General features: G+C 32.9%; 2 protein-coding genes across 2 annotated transcripts in view; one reads left to right on the top strand and one right to left on the bottom strand.

Moving 5' to 3' along the window:
• The window catches only part of LOC133190091 (myosin-2 essential light chain-like), a 267,620-nt gene that overhangs the window by 50,588 nt on the left and 196,445 nt on the right, over nt 1-20,587 (top strand). The window lies entirely within an intron of this gene.
• Nucleotides 749-9,886, bottom strand: LOC133190089 (uncharacterized). The gene is made up of 7 exons (XM_061325559.1): nt 9,792-9,886; nt 7,079-7,208; nt 5,325-5,532; nt 4,399-5,045; nt 4,099-4,266; nt 3,754-3,882; nt 749-1,741 (listed from the first exon to the last, which is right to left on the bottom strand). The coding sequence occupies exons 2-7, from the start codon at nt 7,115-7,117 to the stop codon at nt 1,664-1,666; spliced, it is 1,269 nt and encodes a 422-aa protein (XP_061181543.1). The 5' UTR covers nt 7,118-7,208; nt 9,792-9,886; the 3' UTR covers nt 749-1,663.

Raw genomic sequence — 20,587 nt, forward strand, 5'->3', positions numbered from 1 at the left:
TTTAATCGGTTATCACAACTTATTTCTTTTATATCATTTAAATCAAGTTTTGATTGAATAATAAAGTGATGACGTTTTATGAAATAAATAAACGATTGCTTGTTGTCAGTTTCATTAAAAACTGCCAGTAACTTAGATCCGCCAACCGGAAACGCCACCGTACTCACGTTTTTGCTATTTCATGGCTGTTTATAGAAAATAAAAGTAGACTTTTAATTTAATGTACGACACTTACTATGCGAGTGAAATCTAAATATAGTTTACGGACATCATCCTGTATATGGTGTATTGTTAGAGAAGTAAGTAAGAAATCTGATGCACCCGTTTCGGAGTTTATTTGCAAAATTTATTAATTTATAAGTATAGATGTGTACACCAGGTTAGTGTTAGCTTGATGACGCGACCTCTAACTATAGAATGATTAGACATACTAATCGATATCGGATGAACTTACGGATTTTCACTTCTTCCATGCCTTCCCCTACGTTCCTAAGTCCTCTACAGTTACAAATTACTTGTATGGCAAACAATTCATTGGCCATAGTGTTTCTTGATAATTGTAAGCATTAGATCAAATAGCCTTTAAAAATATCAAGACATATACATTAATTCAGCGAGTCAAGAAATAAAACGGTAGTACATAAAACAAGTTAAAATTCTGGACTATTTTAAATTAAAGCCAGTAGAATTACGGTCCTATCAGAGATTTCCGATTTAAATGTCAAACCAGAGATAAAAGAACAGTCACTCTGTTTTCTATAATTTATTAGCATTATGTAGATTGAATATAATAATCAAAGCTTGGCTTTTTCTGTGATTTGCATTGCCAGCAAAGTGGGACGGATTATAATCTAGCAATTATATTTTTGACAAAAAATGGTAAAAACCCGATATGAACCAAACCATTTTCCGTTAAAGATCTATCTGATTAAAATAAGCACAAGATCGGATCGTCATAAAAAAAAATTCAGAGACCAAATCCTGCCATGACCCAAAACTTACAAGCAAGATTATATAGAATTTTGCATGCAGAAAGCAAAAACAAATAAATTATTAGGAAAAAACATAACAACAATGTTAAAATTGAAATCGTTTGTATACTAGTTGGTAGATTTCATTTCTAGTATTTTTTCACTTTGACAAAAATTGGCACACCAATAAATTATATGTTCAGTACTATAATGTGTAGACCATAACCTCCCATAATACACATGTATTCTAGAGGTCAGAGATCATACAGAACAGTAAAAAGTACTCAGAGTACCACTTAAAAGTCAACAGTACATCCTGACATTCTAACAAAAACACCATTTAATAAATATTATAGCAACATTTCTTCTACAACTACATAACAATTGTTGAACACATGTCATTGAAGTATCTTCTTGTTTGTGTGACTAGTTTCTCTGTAAAAGTCTGAATTAAATGAATTACACCCCAGTTATTTTTCATTTGCTTTAGCTAAGAGATCTACGAATAAAAATCTTTTAAAATAAATTGCGTCACTTCCGTTTGCTAAGTCAATCAATAGAGATCTAGGAATGAATACACGATAATAATCAATGCTCTATTTCTTATATAAATGTCACAAACTAAGAAAAATTAACAAACCCAAGAAAATATTTAGTATGCAAAAAGGTAATGTAACTTTAAACGTTTTTCTTCACATCTCTAGACTTTTCTTGCGTATATCATTAAAATCCAGATAAACCGAATCCTGACTACTGGGCTCGTCAAAATCCTAACAAAAAGAAAGAAAAAACATAGATTATTAAAGAAAGTACTAGTAAAGCGCAACTCAGCGATTGTAATCTAAAAATGAGGCAAAGGCTCGTATCAAATAAATGTTCAATAATATTCATGTAATAGTCTTATCATTAAAGTGTTATAGCTACGCAAATTCAAAATACAACATCTGAAGCAAAACAATAGTAGTATAATTTGGTCAGGGCAAAGCCTGTAATTACTTGGAAATATGTTTGCTAAAAATCTTTAAACTGGGCCCTCGTCAAAGAAAAGGTTGATTATGGTAAAAAAAAAACAACCCTTAAATGCATCGTCGATTCAAGGGAAGACAAGGTTTAGCTTTAGTTTTCTTGGGAATGGATTTACTCCCCCAAGGACCATGATGCGACCAACCTTTAATCTTCAATATCTGAGCTAAAGCAACTTGCATAATTAATATGACTAAACCTGCCCTACTATTCTTGAGAAGAATATATTGATGATTTTTCCCTAATATTCCCATGTAAAACTTTGGTCCATTTTTATAACCCCATGCTAGTCTCGAGGGCCATGATTTGAAAAAAAAAATCTGGAATCTCAACTATACCTGAGGATAATTGCATATTAAAATGATAATCATGGCCTTGCTGTTCTTGAGAAAATTTTTAAAGACTTTTTTCTATACCTTGTCCAAAATAAAACATATATCCTATTGTGGCCAAATCCTTTCCCAGCGGGGGATTTGAACAAACTTAAATAAACGCTATGCCAAAAGGCTTTCACACAAGTTTCATCTTTTCTGGCCCATTGGTTTTGAGGGCATATCTTTTTCAGAAAAACGGTCTATTTTGCCTATTTGATTATTTTCCCTTTCAAGAGAATGTGGCCCTTCATTTGAACAAAATTGAATTCCCTTTACTCAAGGATGCTTTTGGCATCCAGAGTTTTCTGGAGAATAAGTGGTTAAATGTTAATTGCTAAAGGTCGGACAGACAAGCAGATAACGAATACAGGTGAAATTGACCGTGATAAGAAAAGCCTGGTTGAACCTTTTGTTCAGGTGAGCTAAAAATGCATTGAAACATATTTAGTGACATGCGTCCTAAGCTGCATCATTTCGAAAACTCTTCCAGATAATTTAATACATCCTTCATCTTAAATAATAAAGATATCGTTCATCCCAGACGCATCAACAAGTTTAGTGCAAGTCTCGCATACAGTTTGTTTGGTTGGACTTTTCCCAATATATTACACTGTAAAAGATCACTCATCTGCAAAATACAATCTTATGCTGTATCTCATTCCTCCTTGCATCATCCTTGCAAAATTGGTCCTTTAACTTTTATTGTCTCTTGGGAAAGGATCCCCTCAAAATTTTGCTGTGGCAGAAATGGTAGTAAACATTTCTTAATTCCAAATTTCGTGTAGGTAGAAATCATAAATACTTGCGAATTCATTCGTTTGAGAAACATTAATCTAGCCACCCATATGGAAATTTTTGCAGCATCTAAAGCGTAATTGGTAGTATACATCGCTAGATGTATCAACCACATATGGTCTCAAGGTAGATCCCATAATTACTTGGAAATGAATATACTCAAAACCTTGGCTACTTGTCCAGAAATATAAGTCAAATGCAGCATCCAAAGCCCCTTTGATGCATCATCCATGCAGGTTTCTTCTACTTGCTACGAACTTATTGATTCTCGGAAAAGGAATTTTCTAAAAATTTTATCTTGGCTACTTATCAAGATGATATAGGTCAGATACAGTATCCAAATCATATCTAGTAGTAAACAATCCCAAATGCACCATCCTTGCTTGTTTGGTCAAGCCAGAGCTTATTATTGCTTGGTAAATGGAATTATTCTATAAACAGACGTCTGGGTAATTAAAACTCATCTCTGCTTCAGTGAGATGGGCCAGATTTGTTAGATCTTGGTTTCTGGTAACAAGGCTAAGTTTTTATGGTTGATTATTTGATTTTTAATATTAATAGGAAGTCAAAGAATTATTCTGAGCTTTTACCTCTGGTTCTTTTTTGATAGTGTCATCCAGTTCTTTTTTAATTTCTTTGGAATTAGCAGAAAAAAAACGACCGCCCTCACCACGGAAGCGGTTCATTGCGTGCCTGTGGCGGGATTCATGAAGATATTTCTATATTTAAAAAAAAAACATCAAATCGTTATTGCTAATATTGAAAATATTAAACGCAAATTAATTGCTATTGAACCAAATAAAATATTACATTATAGAATTCCATCATCATCATTTTCTGCTTGTTAAATTCTTGAATACTAGTACTACATTACAAAAAAAAAAAAAAAAAAAAAAAACTAATGATATCCTTGTAGGAGACAAATCGATGCTTACTTTTCTCTCTTTTGGAATTTTGCCCTGGGCCTGTAGTTTTGCCCTCGCTTGTCGCCGTTTCAGAATTCTGTGATACTGTTTGGCATTGACGTACAGAGGTTCATCCTCCTGGATGTCACTCACTGGGAAAGGGCACTGCATGGGGTGCAAGTTCTCGCCATTCAGCACCTAAAAAGACATTAACTCCAAAAAATAATATTGCCGAAACAATCGGTTTGAAATAAAATTAAAGTTCCTATTTTTTTTTAGTATGTTCTAGTTTGCAATTTTATACAGAAATATATTTTTCAACTTGCATACCATGATTTGTTGATGCTGGGGTGTAGGAAATCCTTCAGGGTACTGATGAAAATCTGAATGGGGGAGAATACCGGGGCTGCTGGGGTCCATCGAGTCTGGCATCCGATCTGGACAATGCATGGCCGGTGAGTGTTGGACGTTGCTGTTTTGTTGAGAAATAGCACAAGAGTGTGTCGGCAAATTGAAATTTTGTCGAGCACTAACGGCAACTGTGGGTGAAGACGGGTGAGAGGAATACATCGGAGAAGCTCTAGAGTAAGGATTCACCATCGGTACCCCATTCTGAAGGAACGGGGACTGGGGAATCCCGCCATAAACCTGGTTAGGTGAGGGAGAGGACTGGTAGTAGGGCTTACTTGGAGATGCTATGCCATTACAATTGTTTGGAGAATCAATCCGATTCACATTATTTCGAGCACGGACGTTTTCAACATTGCTTAGACCGTTGTCATTGTAGTGGATATGACTGCGCGGGTATGCAGGGTGAGGGAATCCATGTTGATTTGAATGAAATGTGGAATTTGGATTTGGAAGATGAGAGACGTTGTCATATTGTTGTGGTGACGATACTATGTCTGGAAAATGTGATGACCTTGGGCTGCCACAACTAGAATTTGGGGAGACTGGACAGGATGATGACTGGCTGTCTATGAAGATTGAACACATATATTAATTTAAGGCACATGAACCATGAAAAATGTGAGGTAATACGTAAAGTATTGTTTTTTTTTTTTTTTTTTTTTTTTTTTTTCATTATTTGAAATCAATTTTCATATTACACGAAATACAATGTATTACATAAGAAAAACCGCTATAATGAATCAAAATTGATAAGGAAAATTTTAAAAACGAGGAAAAGTTCCTTATATGTTGACATGGCGCTTCGATGCGTTCGCTAGATAAAATTGACTAGAAAGGACGCTTACTTCTGTGTGACACGGGACTCTCCGGCTGCCTTAATATGCAGTTGTTGTGAGAAGAGGAATTGACAGGTAGTCTCAGTCTGTGAGGGTCTTCATAATGGGAGATTTTAGGATCATCCATGGGGTGGATGAACGAGGCGGGATGACATCGACTCTGGTAGTTCCTCATGTCAATATGCTGGGGATGCTGTTGCTGTTGTGCAAGATAGAGCTGGAAACAAAGAGTAAAATTTCGGTTATGGGGAAAGTTCTTTAAAAATGAAAAGAAAGTAACAACTTCATCTTAATATTCTAGAACGTATAATTATATTATTCAATTCAATTCATTAAGACTTTCATCAAAGAGGTGCTTCTGGACAGGACCCCCTACCCCTCCACTAAAACCCGGGCCTTTCAAGTTTTCAAAAATAAATTATTCTTCTGTCAGATATATATATGATTTGTTCCATAAGGAAAGAAAATAAAATTAGATATTCACACTTGAGAAAAAATTGTCAGTACCTAATTTTAAACGCGTAAATACAATCACCTGTAAGCTATATCTGTTAGCATGGCTTACCGGTGCAATACAACACATATATTTGTAAGTGAATAAATGTATGTTAATTGATATTTTATCTAATGCTAGAACACGATTATAAAAAAAGTCTCCACATGTACACATAAAAGCATACGGTATTGATTTTCATGTTGTACTTGGTTAGAGTTTGCAACTTTCGTTAAATGCAAATTTTTCATAGACGTCTGCTGGGTTCTTAAGAATATATGAAGTACACTAGAAAACGTATTTATAATCATCTCCATATAATAGAAAAAAAAATCAAGTTTTTCGATTCTTACTGCAGAACAGGCTTGGTCACCAGAAAGAAAATCCATATAAACTTTGTATGGTGCGAAAAAGGATTCGAGGACATCTTCCTTACGTACATGAACAAGTTCTTTTTTGTTCTCATCAAAATCGATTTCAAAGTGCAATGTTTTGTTGCACAAGAATTTATCATCCACATAAAAATGGTAATAATCATCCATATTTGCTACTGCCACAATCCTAGTAACATATGAATTCTCATTCGTGCTTTCGTACAATGAATAGAACATCTTACACAAAATAGATGTAATTAATACAAATACCCTCCAGTGATGCTATCTAGTTTGCCTTACCCATCCCCGCTGAATATTGACAGTTCTCAATGACCTCAACAACACTTCTGATGAAAAATATCATCACAAAAACTTGGGTTGAGAGAAATTTAGAAAATTTTAGACAGTCTTCAAAACACCCCTTTTGAAAATAAATGTAACTACGATAAATTTGATAACATGAACCTACTTTACAGGCTTCTGAAATTTCCAATCAGAATTTAAGCTTTCACTGTCAATTTGTTATTGGATATACTAGAGTGTTCGATTATTTGTTTCAAAAACTTTGTGTTTCTACATCTTAACCAGGATAATAAATCTAAAAATTACGCAAGAAAATACTTTGTAGATTAACAAGAGACAATTTTTAAAAATTAACCCAGAAATCGTTGCCTACACGTGTAGTAGGTTTAATTTCTTAGATATGCAATAATTAGTTTATCAAGGGAATCGGATCAAATTCAAATTTTTTGTTTGTAAATGCATTTTTTCTAATCTGAAAATGCCAACACTGTATGCTCAAAGAAAACTGTTCCTATTCCCGCTCGCCTCACTGCATGAAAAAGAACTGTCAAGTTACATTTATATTTTCTAAACATTTATTTTAAAAATCTTACCTGAGGTGGCACTGGGCCAAAGTGGCCCGGAACATGCATATTTGATGAGCAAAAAAGTTGAGTTGGCGGCAAAATTTGACGAACTACGTTCTTCTCCAAGCACAGTGTACTTCTCTCTGTCTTGCTTGCTCTACAATTATAAATCAACAAATATAACGTCAGGCATCCAGAATTAAACTCACATTTAAAAATGCTTACAAGGAGGAAGTCTAAGCATAGGCTTTTTTAAATACCACCTTTCAACGCCAAAAGAAGTGACGCGAATACACTTAGATAAACAAGAGAGTCTTAAATATATTGCGTATCGTACAATATCTTGCGCAAGAAAACCAATGTTGTTATCACCTTCTCAGGGGATGATTAGCACAGTGTTAATTTGAACTTTAACAAATAAACAACCATTTGAGACATTTGAGATGCTTTAATGAAGAAAGAAGCTCTCACAGGATGAAAAAAAGACTGACAAAAGTACTAATCATTTTTGCAGAATTTATTTGTTTATTTAAAAAAAACTAGGATTTAAGAAATATGACATCCGAAGATAAATGCTAGTAGAAAAAGTATCAATCTCCTCTCTCTCTCTCTCTCTCAGATCCGAGGTTTTGCTTTATTCTAACTGTGTATAGATTCTAACAAGGTGTGTAGATCTATTTTAAAAGGATTCATTTATATCGTTTCAATAACTTCAAAAATTCATGTAAAGTAGTAAGATCCTTTTATTATATGTTGAATAAGACTCAAGCATAGTATGGTTTATTCTACAAAAAATTAATAAATTATATTGCTCATGTTATTGGAAACACATCAAAATTTATCGATATCGTTGTTTAATAAACAGAATCATTATGCAATTCCAAATTGATTTATGGTTTACGCTATATTGATATGAATTTATTTTTTATGCAATGTAAAGCAACAACCTACAGTTTTATATCAGGACTATGGTGGGACATATGCCCACTATCAAGTACCGTCATTTACAACTTAGTACATTCTCAAATGATTATGTTATATTAGAAGAGACGCTGGTCTTTTTTTGTTTCTTTGATATTTATTTCCTTCTTCTGTCATCAAAAAGAAAAAAAAAGACCACTGCATGTCATATAGAAATAAAGGCAAGAGTTTATAAAGTTCACTGACCCAAACTCGTAAATTATGTACATATCATGAGATCATTTACTAGAAAGGTGTGCTCGTTCTATCTCATTATCTCTATTCACCATATCAATGCATATTAATTATCCGACAGTTTTCTTATGTCTATTCTTGTCTATTTGAAAATTCAAATTTGCAAATAAAAACAGATCCCCATCTTAACATTCTTCCTTACACCCACGCAAACGTCTTCTGAAATTGTTTTTTAATTATAGTCCATAGTTAATATCATTTAAATAATTTCTGTTTTATTACATTTCCTAGTTTTCGCTTCAGATAATAAGAACAAATGTGTGAGAAAATTATCAATAAAGATATATGCCTAGATATAGCATAAAATTAATCAGCAGTTTTCAGGAAAGTGTTAAGTTAATTCTTTTTATTTTTCATTGTTTTTATAATATTCATATATTATTTTACACGAGGCTATGTTTGAATTAATGGCTTGGCACCTTTGATCCCATGCAAGTCGGATCGAAAAATTATCATTTTTGTGCATTTTGCTATGTTGCAATTGTGTTTTAAATCTATAGTTATACTTTAGCCACCCATTCAAAAATTATCTTTCGTTGCAAAATTAAGACATTTCATGATTAACAAAAGTACAGTTCAGTTAAGAATTTTTTTTTGTGATAATATTTTAAATTTTATAAATTTCAAATCTTTTGCATTAAATAATATTTAAAGTTTTTTATTCGGTGATGCATAAAAGTAATTAACACTGTTTGATCTTTCTGCAGAAACGTATTTTCCAGTTTTAATATACAATAATACATGTAATTTTCATGTGGAGGACTCGTTTCATTTGTTCTTTTTGTATGCAACAAATATCATCAAATTAGGGAGTATTTATATAGAAATATCTTATGTTTCACTTTTCAATAGCAGGCATATGGCATTGCCCCCTTCCCTTCCCCCCTTTTCCCCAAATATAATGTTTAAAGTTTATTTAGTATGAAAATATTCATTGAAATTGAAAGGCTGGTCCCCCTGCCATTTTTTGTTGCATGTATGGTCAACTCCTCCCATGTAATGTATCCAAAATTTTTCTTATCAAAAAAAAAAAAAAAAAAAAAGAATCTTACCCCCCATCCCCACCCCCGAAATACCAAAATAAGCATTTTGAATTTGAGTTTTTTTTTTGTTTTTTGTTTTTTTTTTTTTGGCCATTTTTCATTCCCCTCCCTTTCAAAAAAACTATGCTACGGGCCTGAATATTATTGATTCCCGCCTACTTATGTGTAGATAGGAATCACTAAATGTTGATAATTTGTTCAACAGTACAAAAAATTATCAGAAATTCTGGTAGATTTACTTGACTATTACTCCTAGTTTTACTTATGCATTAAAACAAACTATTTTATCTATAGAAATTGAACCATGCTATTGACAGTTATAACCATTTAAGGTGGGAATCTCCTAAGTTGTAAGAACTTCTCTTTGACCCTTTTGTATATATCAATACAATAAAATGTGTTCAAGCCATAATAATAATTAAAAGAATAAAGTAATGGCGAAGCAAAATATGTTATAATTGATTAATTATAATTACACATACCTGTCTGATCCCGATTTCCAATGATATATTTCTCAGATCAATTCCAATAAGATGCATGAAATAATGTTTCCTTAGAATTGTTTATTTTGTCCGTCACTGTTCTTATAAATTCACATATTTCACAAAACACTAATTATTGTCGAAATATTTTACGATGCAAAGTTGCATGTCTGTTATGTACAAAGCATTATTGAAAATAAGCTTAGAATATTTAAGTTGGGTTTTAAATACATAATGAATTTAACTGTCATGTGTGTGATATTTATTTTTAAACATAGGAAGTTAAATCAAGTGGCTAAAATAAACAAATATGGGATTCCACTCTTTATTGGATAAAAAAAGGAAGCAATGCACTATAGCAAGAGTTGACAGGAAGTTGCGTTTTGATTGGATAATATTATTAGAAATAAAAAGGTCACATGGAATATTCAAAGCCTCGTGATACAGGTAGTATTGTCTCCATTCATATAATTTTACATGGGACGTATGTTACAGGTGAATTGATTAAGCTAGTTGTCTTCTTGAGAAAGCACAAACCGCATTGGTTTATCAAACTTCGAATGTGTTTGGTTGTCATAAAAGGCCAGTCAAGCATGCTGAAATGATATAAACTATTGCGGTAACAATCTGCAATGCTATAAATGACTGTTCTGTCTTGTAAAAATTCTAACTGCACAGACAGCATTGTATCAATCAAACGTTATTATTAAGATGTCAACTATGCAGATGCAGACGTTAGACTCTTTAAATTTCATAGGTAATAGTGGTCTTGTTTCCAGGTTATGTAGCAAGTGTGTAAAGATTGTAGACATATAAAGTTGATTTAGGAATGCAATTACCTGGTCGCACTGGCTGCACCTTTCCCAGCTCAAGGATGCTTATTTAAAATGTATCAAATTCAGCATTATCAAAGACAATAACAATGGAAAGATATGTGAACAACAACACTTAACAAGGAACTGATATCGTCATGATTATTTCTTTTTTTTCGGATTTGATGCAAACAAACGCTTCATGTGTAACACATAATCATCAAATATTAATAGGAATTAATAGGCAAAACAATGCAATTATAACTTGTACACGTTGTCAGTATGCTTCGGGTGAAGAAGAAGATTTTCATTGGTGTAATGGCGGGTATCCGGAAATACGTCGATTAACCAATAATAAGAATGCATTGCAGTGTTTATCGATTGTATGTAATGATGCATTGTTGGTTAAGGATGGAACATCTAAGGCAAACTAATATACATGTTGTACTTGCCGTGTTGCTAAATTAAATTATTTTTACTGAGCTATGAGAATCGATAGGTATACTTCACAAGGCCACAGCGGTGTATAGATTGACATACAGATGGAGTTCTTTACTCTGTTGGGGAAAAGAGGCATCACCTCCATAATGTCGAGCACCCGGACTTATTATATAGATAATATATAATATGTCTCTTACTTGCATGAATAATATTATCGCCACAGAGTCCCTCAGATAATCTTTACATATTATATTTTACGATGTCTATTATGTTATATATATGAAGGTATTTCAAGACTTTTAACAAATTACGAGTACATGATTATAAACTTCCCTGTTTTCAGTTTAAAATACAATTGATAATCAAAACGAAACTATGTCATAGTATAACAATTGTTCATAAAATAAACCACTGCATCCACTTAATATGAAATCACTTTTACTTTTTGGAAACCCGTATGCTCTTTTATAGCCAACAGTTGCTCGAATCTTTAAACAATGCGAAGTATTCTCAGTGATAACTATAAACTACATCCGTGTTATGCCAATTAACCTATTTAGCAGGAAGAAGATTCATATAAACAATCATAAAACAGTTAAATTCAGGTTATCAAGTTTATCACGTTTTAACAAATAAAGATATATAAACATCATATCTGTCTTCTTTTACGGTTTGAAATTGTCCAATCTGTGTGATGCCTGGGAATAAATGCGACTTAAATGATCCAGAGTTTCTGCTGAGTTAGGTCGTAAGTATATTAAAGAGAGCATCTCATTTTGAAAATTTATTCATTAGCATATGCTTTAAACATGGACATATCGTTTGTCTTTTTTATTTATTCAATTTTATTCACAACCAGCCATGTGACTCAGGCCAAGAATTCAGCCAATCAGAAGAGGCGATACCTGACGTGTTTAGACTAGCCAATATTTTTACGTTGTACTGAAATGTTCACGCCCTCTTAAGATAATAGAATGAGGATGTATCATGTTTAAAGCTTTGTCAATTTATTAAAATTCTGGACGACAATTGTTACTGTTTTGAGGCGAATCTACATGAAAATCATTTTGGGCGGTTACAAAAACATGAAAAAAAAAATAATAACGCAGGTCTATCGTAAAACCTTTACTTAGGAAGCAAATAGGCATACGCGACTCCAAATATTATTTACTTGGATGTACGTCTACTGGGCGAAAAAAATCTATTCGTTAAAAAATCACGGAAAATAGAGAAAATAATTACCAAATTTTCACCCATTTTCATCAGCTGTAATTGCAAGATTTAGTATTATTCGAGTTCTTTCACGTCATTTTTTTCTTTTTTTTTGTAACATTTCATTTTGTTAATAAAGATGAGGACTGAGGACATTACATTAAAAATTATATGCATCTTTATCATGTTACTTGGCAGTTATAGGGTAAGTTATGTGCATGTTAGTTATAAGCGGACGCTCAATGGGCCATTTGTCATTCAGCACATTTGAAGGATATATATATATATATATATATATATATATATATATATATATATATATATATATATATATATATATATATATATATATATATGGCATTCAGTGAACCGCGGGAGGAAAATAATCAGTTGCTGCTGCTGTTTATCCCCCTCATCCCCCCATCCCACCCCAACCAAATATGCTTAAGAGAATAAAATTACCATCTTTATTTAGTTATAGTAAATTAATTTATACTTAATTCCTTAAATTGCAAAAGAAAAAAAATCTACATTAATGAGGAGAATACATAAAAAAAAATTAAACGCGAAATGCTCATGCAATAAGAAAAAGCACGATGTATTTCTTAGAATTGGTAAGTTAATGGGTACTAAAGTGGATGAATTCTGGCGATGAATCTTCGTGTAACCTTTGACTTAAATGAACTCGTTATTGGAAAAAAAAAACTTCTCGTTGTATTGTGTGAGAAACTGGCATGTATTCAGAGTAGAATCAGTTATGTTAAAATAATAGATACAGGTATATATAAATTTTGGGCAGACTTATCTTGACATATTATGAAGATGAAACGACATCATGTACATATATGTTTACTAATAGAGCTGACGTTACTTCGTTCATCACTGTTTTTTTTTTCCTGATCAAGTGCTATATAATACAGTTCTGGTCGGGTTCATTACAACCCCATGTTTTTAATTTCTGTGAGGTCATTCCACTCATTCCGAGACATCAGTAATTAATTTAGACACACCTAATTTAAATCATCACAACTGACCTTGTCTGTCAAACCCATGACCTCCAGTTTACTTAGCAAAAGTTCTACTAAGTGACATGACACAATCTTGAGTATAGATGAAGAATAATACGCCTACACAAATACTTTAATATAAAGGTACAAATATATATGTTGATGGGTGTTTTGTATGTTTTATTTGAAACACTATTTAGAAGGTACAATAGCATACTAAAATAAAAAAAGAGGTACTCGAAATACTGTTTTCATAATGATAAATAATACCACTTAATTATCCCTTTCAAAAGTCGTGAATTTGTTTTTATTGTTGGGTTTTTTGTTGCTCACCGTTGTCTCTGATCCTAATTTAACTAGCATTTCAAACTTCTCCCTAACCAGGGAGCCAATTTTGTCGGAACGGGGATGCATGCGATCGTACCCCCTGTTTAAAAATTACTTGAAAGTGTAAAATAATGTTTGAAACAAAATAAATTCATTATTTAATTGTTTAAAGTAATGCAGATTTATTTTGTTTATTTGATATGTGAAGAAATGACTTCAAGAATGCACCAGAACCCACCAAAACAGTACCAGTTTATTTGGAATACCAGCATTTATTTCATCCTATCTTTACAACTGATCTAAGAATGGAGGCGCACAAGGCGAAGACCCCCCCCCCCCCCCCCGCCGAGACAAGATATTTCTCAATTCTAAAAATTTGTAGAAAAGTTATATTTTTTCAAAAATTGCATTATTATCTTTTACATATTTTATTCCTTTATTTTATTGAATTATTTAATTTTTCAGTAATATTTTAAGGTGTGTGAAAAGAAAAAGAGAGCCTCATACATGGTTTGAACTTATTCTAAAACTTGAGATTATAAGGTGCAATATGTTAAACTAACACTGGAATGTGTCGGTGTGATTTAAATAAACGAGTTTGTTGAAGCATATCATTTTTTTCTGAAATGTTCGACTTTCATAAGAATGGGTTCAGACTCCCTTTTCTTTTCTTTTTTTTTGGAAACCTAAAATATCTTTAATATTCATTTTCCCGTCATTTTAAAAATTTATGTAGAAATGGAGACCTGACCCATTCATATTCAAAATCATTTTTAATGATCCCTTTCCACGAAATATGTTTTAACAGTCAATTTAAAATAATAAATTATCAATAAATATGTTATTCAACAAAATAAATGAATCAAATATGTCAAAGATGACATTATAAACACCAGAATTTTTGAAAATTTCAAATTTTCCATGAACTTTGAAATCTTAAAAATAGATCGTCTCAGAGCGGGGGCAGGGATTCTCTGCGCCTTGTACGCCCCCATTCAGATTTCCTACATTCGAGTTGTCGACCCCGTAACATGCATTATCGTAGACCCCACTTGCCCCATTGTACTTGGTGAAAAAGCGTTAAACTAAGTGCATGGAACAGTTCAACTCTGACATTCCTTCTGGATGTTTTGCATGACTGTCGCATGCAGTATGAGAGAAATACACTACTAAAATACCTCTAAACTAGGAGGTGGTTAAAGAATGCTAGTACAAGCGCTGAATGGTTATTCCTGGCAGTTTCTATAATCGACCCACAAGATGTTCATACAAGTATTACACTATTGCGCTAATTAATTTGTATACATTATGCTTAGATACGAGTAAAGTGTGTTTATAACGCAGGGAATTCAACTTTTAGCAGAGCCTTTAATTATATTACATACTTTGTAATTTATACAGGGTTTTTTTTTTTTTTTTTTTGCATATGTGATATATACAACGTCACAATGGCTTTATCAGCTTCCAGGGCTGATACAGATACTGCAGGGCTGACATGGATCTGCAGGGCTGATACAAAGAGAATAATACACATCGTGGCAAAATCTGTATCACAACCCATACCAACCCGAGACTCCAATATCAGCCCGAAGGCCAGGGGGCTGATATCGGTGGAGGGATTATATGGGGTGTGGTACAGATTTTGCCATGTATTGTTTTTATTATATATTTGAAAATAATGTGTAAAAATCGCACATAAACTTGTAAAATTACTGAATTTTTAATAATCGAATGTATTCTGTTTTTGTTGATTTTCCGTTTCTCGTTATTTTTTTCCCCAAAGGCAATGCATTCAGCGATAAGAAATGAAATAATTATAAATTAAGCAAATAATTATTTTGAATAACATAAAATGACTGATGAAATAAAATTACAATTTAAACAAGCATGCTGAGAGTATTGCATTAGCAATACTAGTCCCCTACCGGCAAGTGTAATCTGGTTCCCGTAAGAATTGAAAATGCCATAATTCCGTCAAAAATTAATGAAGCGGGAAGAAATGCAAACTTGATCTATAACTAATCAAGGTAAAGCCACATACCAAAAATCAGCTCAATATCTGCAAGCGTTTAGAAGAAAATTGCGGAAAACCCGTAAAAATTGAAAAAGCCGTAATTCCGTCAAAAATCAATAAAGCGGAACGAAATGCAAACTTGATCTGTAACTCATCAAGATACACTCACATACCAAAAATCAGCTCAATATCTGCAAGCGTTTAGGAAAAAAGTGCGGAAAACCAAGTGGGACAGACTGACAGACAGACAGAGGGACAGACAGACAGACAGACAGACAGACGGACAGACAGACAGACAGACGGACGGACAGACTCAGAGGAAACCTATAGTCCCCTCCGGTTTCACCGGTAGGGGACTAATAAACTTCATAAACAAATAGAAAAAGATCCGAGGTACTCCAAATGAAAAATACAGAGATGTTCCGAAAAGGTGTAATAAAGGGTATGATAAAGGGTGCTGATACAGGGTGTGTAATACAGGGTGTGTAATACAGGCCGCGTGCCTGTGCTCATATCAGGGATGCATTGATCCTATATTATATATGACATATATATAATATAAATTTGTATTTGCTCAAGTAGATGTCTGTTGTATGTTATAATTAAGTAAGTAATAAACATAATAAAACGTACCCTCTTCCATATCACAACTTGTATCAGCCCTCGGCTAGTATAAGTCCTTATGGTCTCGGGCTGATACAGAATGTGATATGGAAAATGGTATGTATTGTTCTCAGTATATACAAGTAACCTTAAATTAAAATTTCAAATCAAAACACATTATAGGATATGATCACGTGACCAACCTCATGTCATATTCCAATGAAACTCTTAAATGATGTCTTTTTTTCTAAATTGCACCAATGCCATTAACCAAATTTTTTTTATTTGTTTGAAAAGTCTTATAAAAGTGTTAAAATGTAAGTACCATTTTAAATCCTTCACAGCCACTGCGTAGAATTTTTTCCATTCATGAAAAAAACAAGGAATACACATGTGAAATATGAAAGTCATAGCTCCAACCAATCAAAAGTTATGGGCAAGGTTAAAGTTGACAACAGACAGACAAACGGACAAACAAACAGACAAACAGATAAACAAACAAACATATATACCCCCGGGATCTTTCGATCCGGGGGCATAAAAATTGAAAAGTGTATTTGTAAACAGTTGAATGTTTCCTGTGGCATTGGGGTCTCTCCCTATCTTTTTGTAATACAGGCACGTAGAATCGGGGAGTGGGTGTTACCTGCCCCCATCCCCACTTTTTTTTTTCTAAACGTTACATTTTAATGTTGAAAATGTTCATTGAAAGGGCGGTCCTCCACCCCATTTTGTTGCATTATAGTCAAATCGTCACAGAGTAAAGTATTATAAAATAAAATTTATTAGTGAAAAAGTTGGAAGTCATCCTCCCCCCCCCCCCCCCCGAAATAGATTTTCAAGTTTTGAACAATTAACCTTTTTTGGGGGGGTGTCAAAGATTTTTCTGGAAAGTTTTTCACCCCCCCCTTTTTTTCAAAAACGATACTTCTTGCCTGCAATAGGCGCTTAAAAATACAAGAAGCTTCTTTAGCATATAGGTAAATATTACCTCTCCGAGAAAATGCCATTTAGTCCTTTCACTACCATGAACTTGGATTAAAAGATTTGGCCCACTTCCTTGTCAAGACATTTTGGGTATATAACTTCCTTTTGAGTAACCCCTCCCCCCGCCAATCTCTGAAAAAAGCTTCCTATAGTGTATATAAACTTGCGTATTTGGGGGGAGTGGAGGATGTTAACCGTCGTTTGAATTCATGTGAAATTAAAAAGGCAGCATCGGCAACATCCACTGCAAATCCCTCAGAGAATTCAAAAATGAATGTTAAATTGGGGGAGGGGGCTACGCTTGAGGTCAAAACATGCATGTTTCAAGCTCTCTGCTTGACTGAAACAAAACATTCTAGAAATCATAAAAAGTTATGTTAACTTGCACAAAACTTTCCAGGTGAACATACTTTTTTTGTTTTTGTTTTTTGTTTTGTTTTTTTTTTTTTTTTTTTTTTTTTTTTGTTTTTTGTTTTTTTTTTTGGAAACATTGGTCCAAATTAGATCGGGGGTACTTCCAAATTGATACGATTGGCTATATTTATTTTTGTTGTCCAGTGAATTTCCGTGTCTATCACTGCGTTCGCTTAGGAGTCCGCCTTTTTAATCATTGAATAATAACTTTCATCATTTACCCCAGAAATACTGAATAATAATAAAACAAGTATTGCTTTATTATATATTTCTTTCTTTGTCCACCAGGAAAATATGTAGAACTCGACATTTCTTGCAAAGTGAGCAAAGCTGTGGGAAAAAAAATGTTTCGCACAATTATTCTTTTAAATAATGTGCATTACTACTTGCATAAACTTCGTATAAATTGAACAGTAAAATCGTTTACTTTGCAACTGAACATAGTTTTTTGTAAATTTATACGAAACCTTGTTTATCATAATAAGGGAAAAAAATTACTTGAAAAAGATGACTAAATATACGGGCAGTCGCATAGAGCAAGATAATTTTTTTTATACGTGTACTATTTCCGGTAGGAGTGTTTGAATTCCAAGACTTGGATATTGTGTTTTAAAATAATTGCGAGTCGTAGATTGACAACTGAAGGTTCAGCCCTTCAAAAGATTAGGGTGTTAAAAGAAAGCTTCAAAACAGAGTAGTCATCGGAACTGAAACAGGAACAAATGCCATATTTTAATATGCGCTGTGATTGGGAACAAACGAGGAACTGTTTTGCATCTCAAACATTATATGAGTGAAACAGCAACGTCACTGGCAATATATTTACTTGTGTAAAACAGGAAGACTCGGTATGTTACATGTATTCAGTAGTAGTTTGAATATGAGCTTTACTGTGGTATCATCAACAGAACTGAATGGCAGCCAAAATACATAGATTTACATCATATATATAGTATAACATACATATCATTATTTTGTAAATTTTACATTTACTGGGTGGAGCTAAATGCAAAATTTACAGTTGTAAATTTTGCATTTATCTCCATCCATTAAATTGAAAATTTACACAACATGATAATCCTACTGTAAGTAAACGTACAGATATCTTAAATAGCCAAAACAATAGACCTATAATTTTTTTTTTCAAATATATGAGCAAAATAAAAAAAATAGTAATTTTCACTCTTAAAATTGCCTTTATCATTTCATACATTTCCAGGAGTTTTTTAAAGGTTTTTTTTTTTTAATTTACCCGTTCGAAAATATTACCTGGATTTATTAAAACAAACAAGAGTAATTAAGTCCTTCACATAAAATGAAATTATTTAGATATACTTCTTATGTTAACCCTGAGGGAGATATTTAATGAAAAAAGTATGAATTCTTTCTTTTTCATATTAAATAATTTTGTTCAGGCCGACAACATTTTCTTTTAGACTAACTCACTTTTTTTAAAAGCTGTTTTGGATAAGTTAATTATGTTAGCATGTTTCCTTATTAGCTATAATTTATTCAAAATCGTGGATTAATTATATATGTAAGTCTACTTCTTGTCCTCCCCTGCGTTTATAACAGCTTGACGAAAATAAACCGCCTACACTTTCTGAGCGCTTTTTTTAGGCTTCCTGATAAAAAAGGGGAGGTCACCGCTTCATCGACGTGCATGCCTCTTTTTCTAATGCACTGACATTGTTCATGCATAGGCGTCGGAAGCAAATTGAAAGGGGGGACTAAACCAACAAAAAAAAGTTTGGGGACTAAGCCCCAATTTTCAATGCCTATATTATGTCTATCTTTGAAAAAAAATGTGTGTGTGTATGGTGGTGGTGGGGAGCTAACCCCCCCCCCCTCCCCCCGGTTCCGACGCCTATGTCATGCATTCCTAGAAATATTTATTTCCTATGAGCTGAGCTTATTGTCTGCCTTTCGGTCAAATTCAAGGGTCTTTTTGGCCTCATATTACTTCATATGGACCAAAGTTCACAATCTTTTTTTTTTCAATTAGAGTGTTGTTCTTCAATTAAGGTTATAAAGTATACTTTTAAAGTCAATGTCATTCTCAAATGCATGTCCTTATAATTCTAAAAACATGTTTTCAACACTGTGAGAATCGTAACAATTTCATGTAGCTTATTAACATTAAATGGTTATGGGATCGCCCATCTGTTGTACTGCTTTCCTTTCCCCTTATATTAGTTCTATATAATTAGATTTAATCTACAATTTCTGTGTGCTTATCCTATATCTACATTGTAGTTTAAAAATGTGTTTCAGTTTTAAAAGTTTGTTAAGGTATGACCAAACACTTTCACCTACAGGTAGTAGGCTTATTTCATGATGCGCGTTATTCTCATGAACTTATTAAAAACTGAAATACATTACTTTTAGTGAAATCCAACTTATCGTTGCAGAACATATTGAGAAAAAAACTGTCTCGGATTTATTTCCTTATTTTGGTTCAAATTAGTGTCGTCTGACTTCAATATTACTCCTATAAATATACAGAGTGGATAGAAGCAAGTAGCATTTACGTTATTTGGCGTAAAGTAGAAAGTATTGCAACACATGTTGAAACTAAGAGCAGAAAATGTCATGGAATTCCAGGGGAGGGGAGGGGGTTCTCTATCTAATGAAAACTGTGCACAGATATTTCCACTAAAATGGATAATTTTCTGGGCGTTAACTATATATTCGATTAGTTTGTTAATCTCCTTTCTTTATCATGTATAATTTTGAAAAATGATATGTACAATTAATAATAATTTATACTTTTAACAAATTGTCTACTCTCTTTCAAACAGGCCATTTCCAATTTTTCTCTTGTTTTGATTTTTTTTTTTTTTTTTTTTTTTTTTTTTTTTTTGAAATAAAATAATTTTATTACATAATGTTCTGGAAATTCTTTACATTATAAAGAATTCCCTGACATCATTTAGGAAATTCTTTACATTGACAATAAATCCCTTTACGTTATTACAT

This window comes from Saccostrea echinata, unplaced genomic scaffold (assembly GCF_033153115.1).
Source record: "Saccostrea echinata isolate AGI-Se365-2 ecotype Australia unplaced genomic scaffold, CSIRO_AGI_Sech_v1 ptg000020l, whole genome shotgun sequence".
In the NCBI taxonomy this organism is placed as follows: domain Eukaryota; kingdom Metazoa; phylum Mollusca; class Bivalvia; order Ostreida; family Ostreidae; genus Saccostrea; species Saccostrea echinata.

Coding starts and splice junctions, on each gene's coding strand:
- LOC133190089 (XM_061325559.1), bottom strand. CDS start 7,117: ATGCATGTTCCGGGCCACTTTGGCCCAGTGCCACCTCAG. Junction 3,883..4,098: donor AAATTCCAAAAGAGAGAAAA/GTAAGCATCGAT, acceptor TTTTAAATATAG/AAATATCTTCATGAATCCCG. Junction 1,742..3,753: donor CTATCAAAAAAGAACCAGAG/GTAAAAGCTCAG, acceptor TCTTTTTGTTAG/GATTTTGACGAGCCCAGTAG.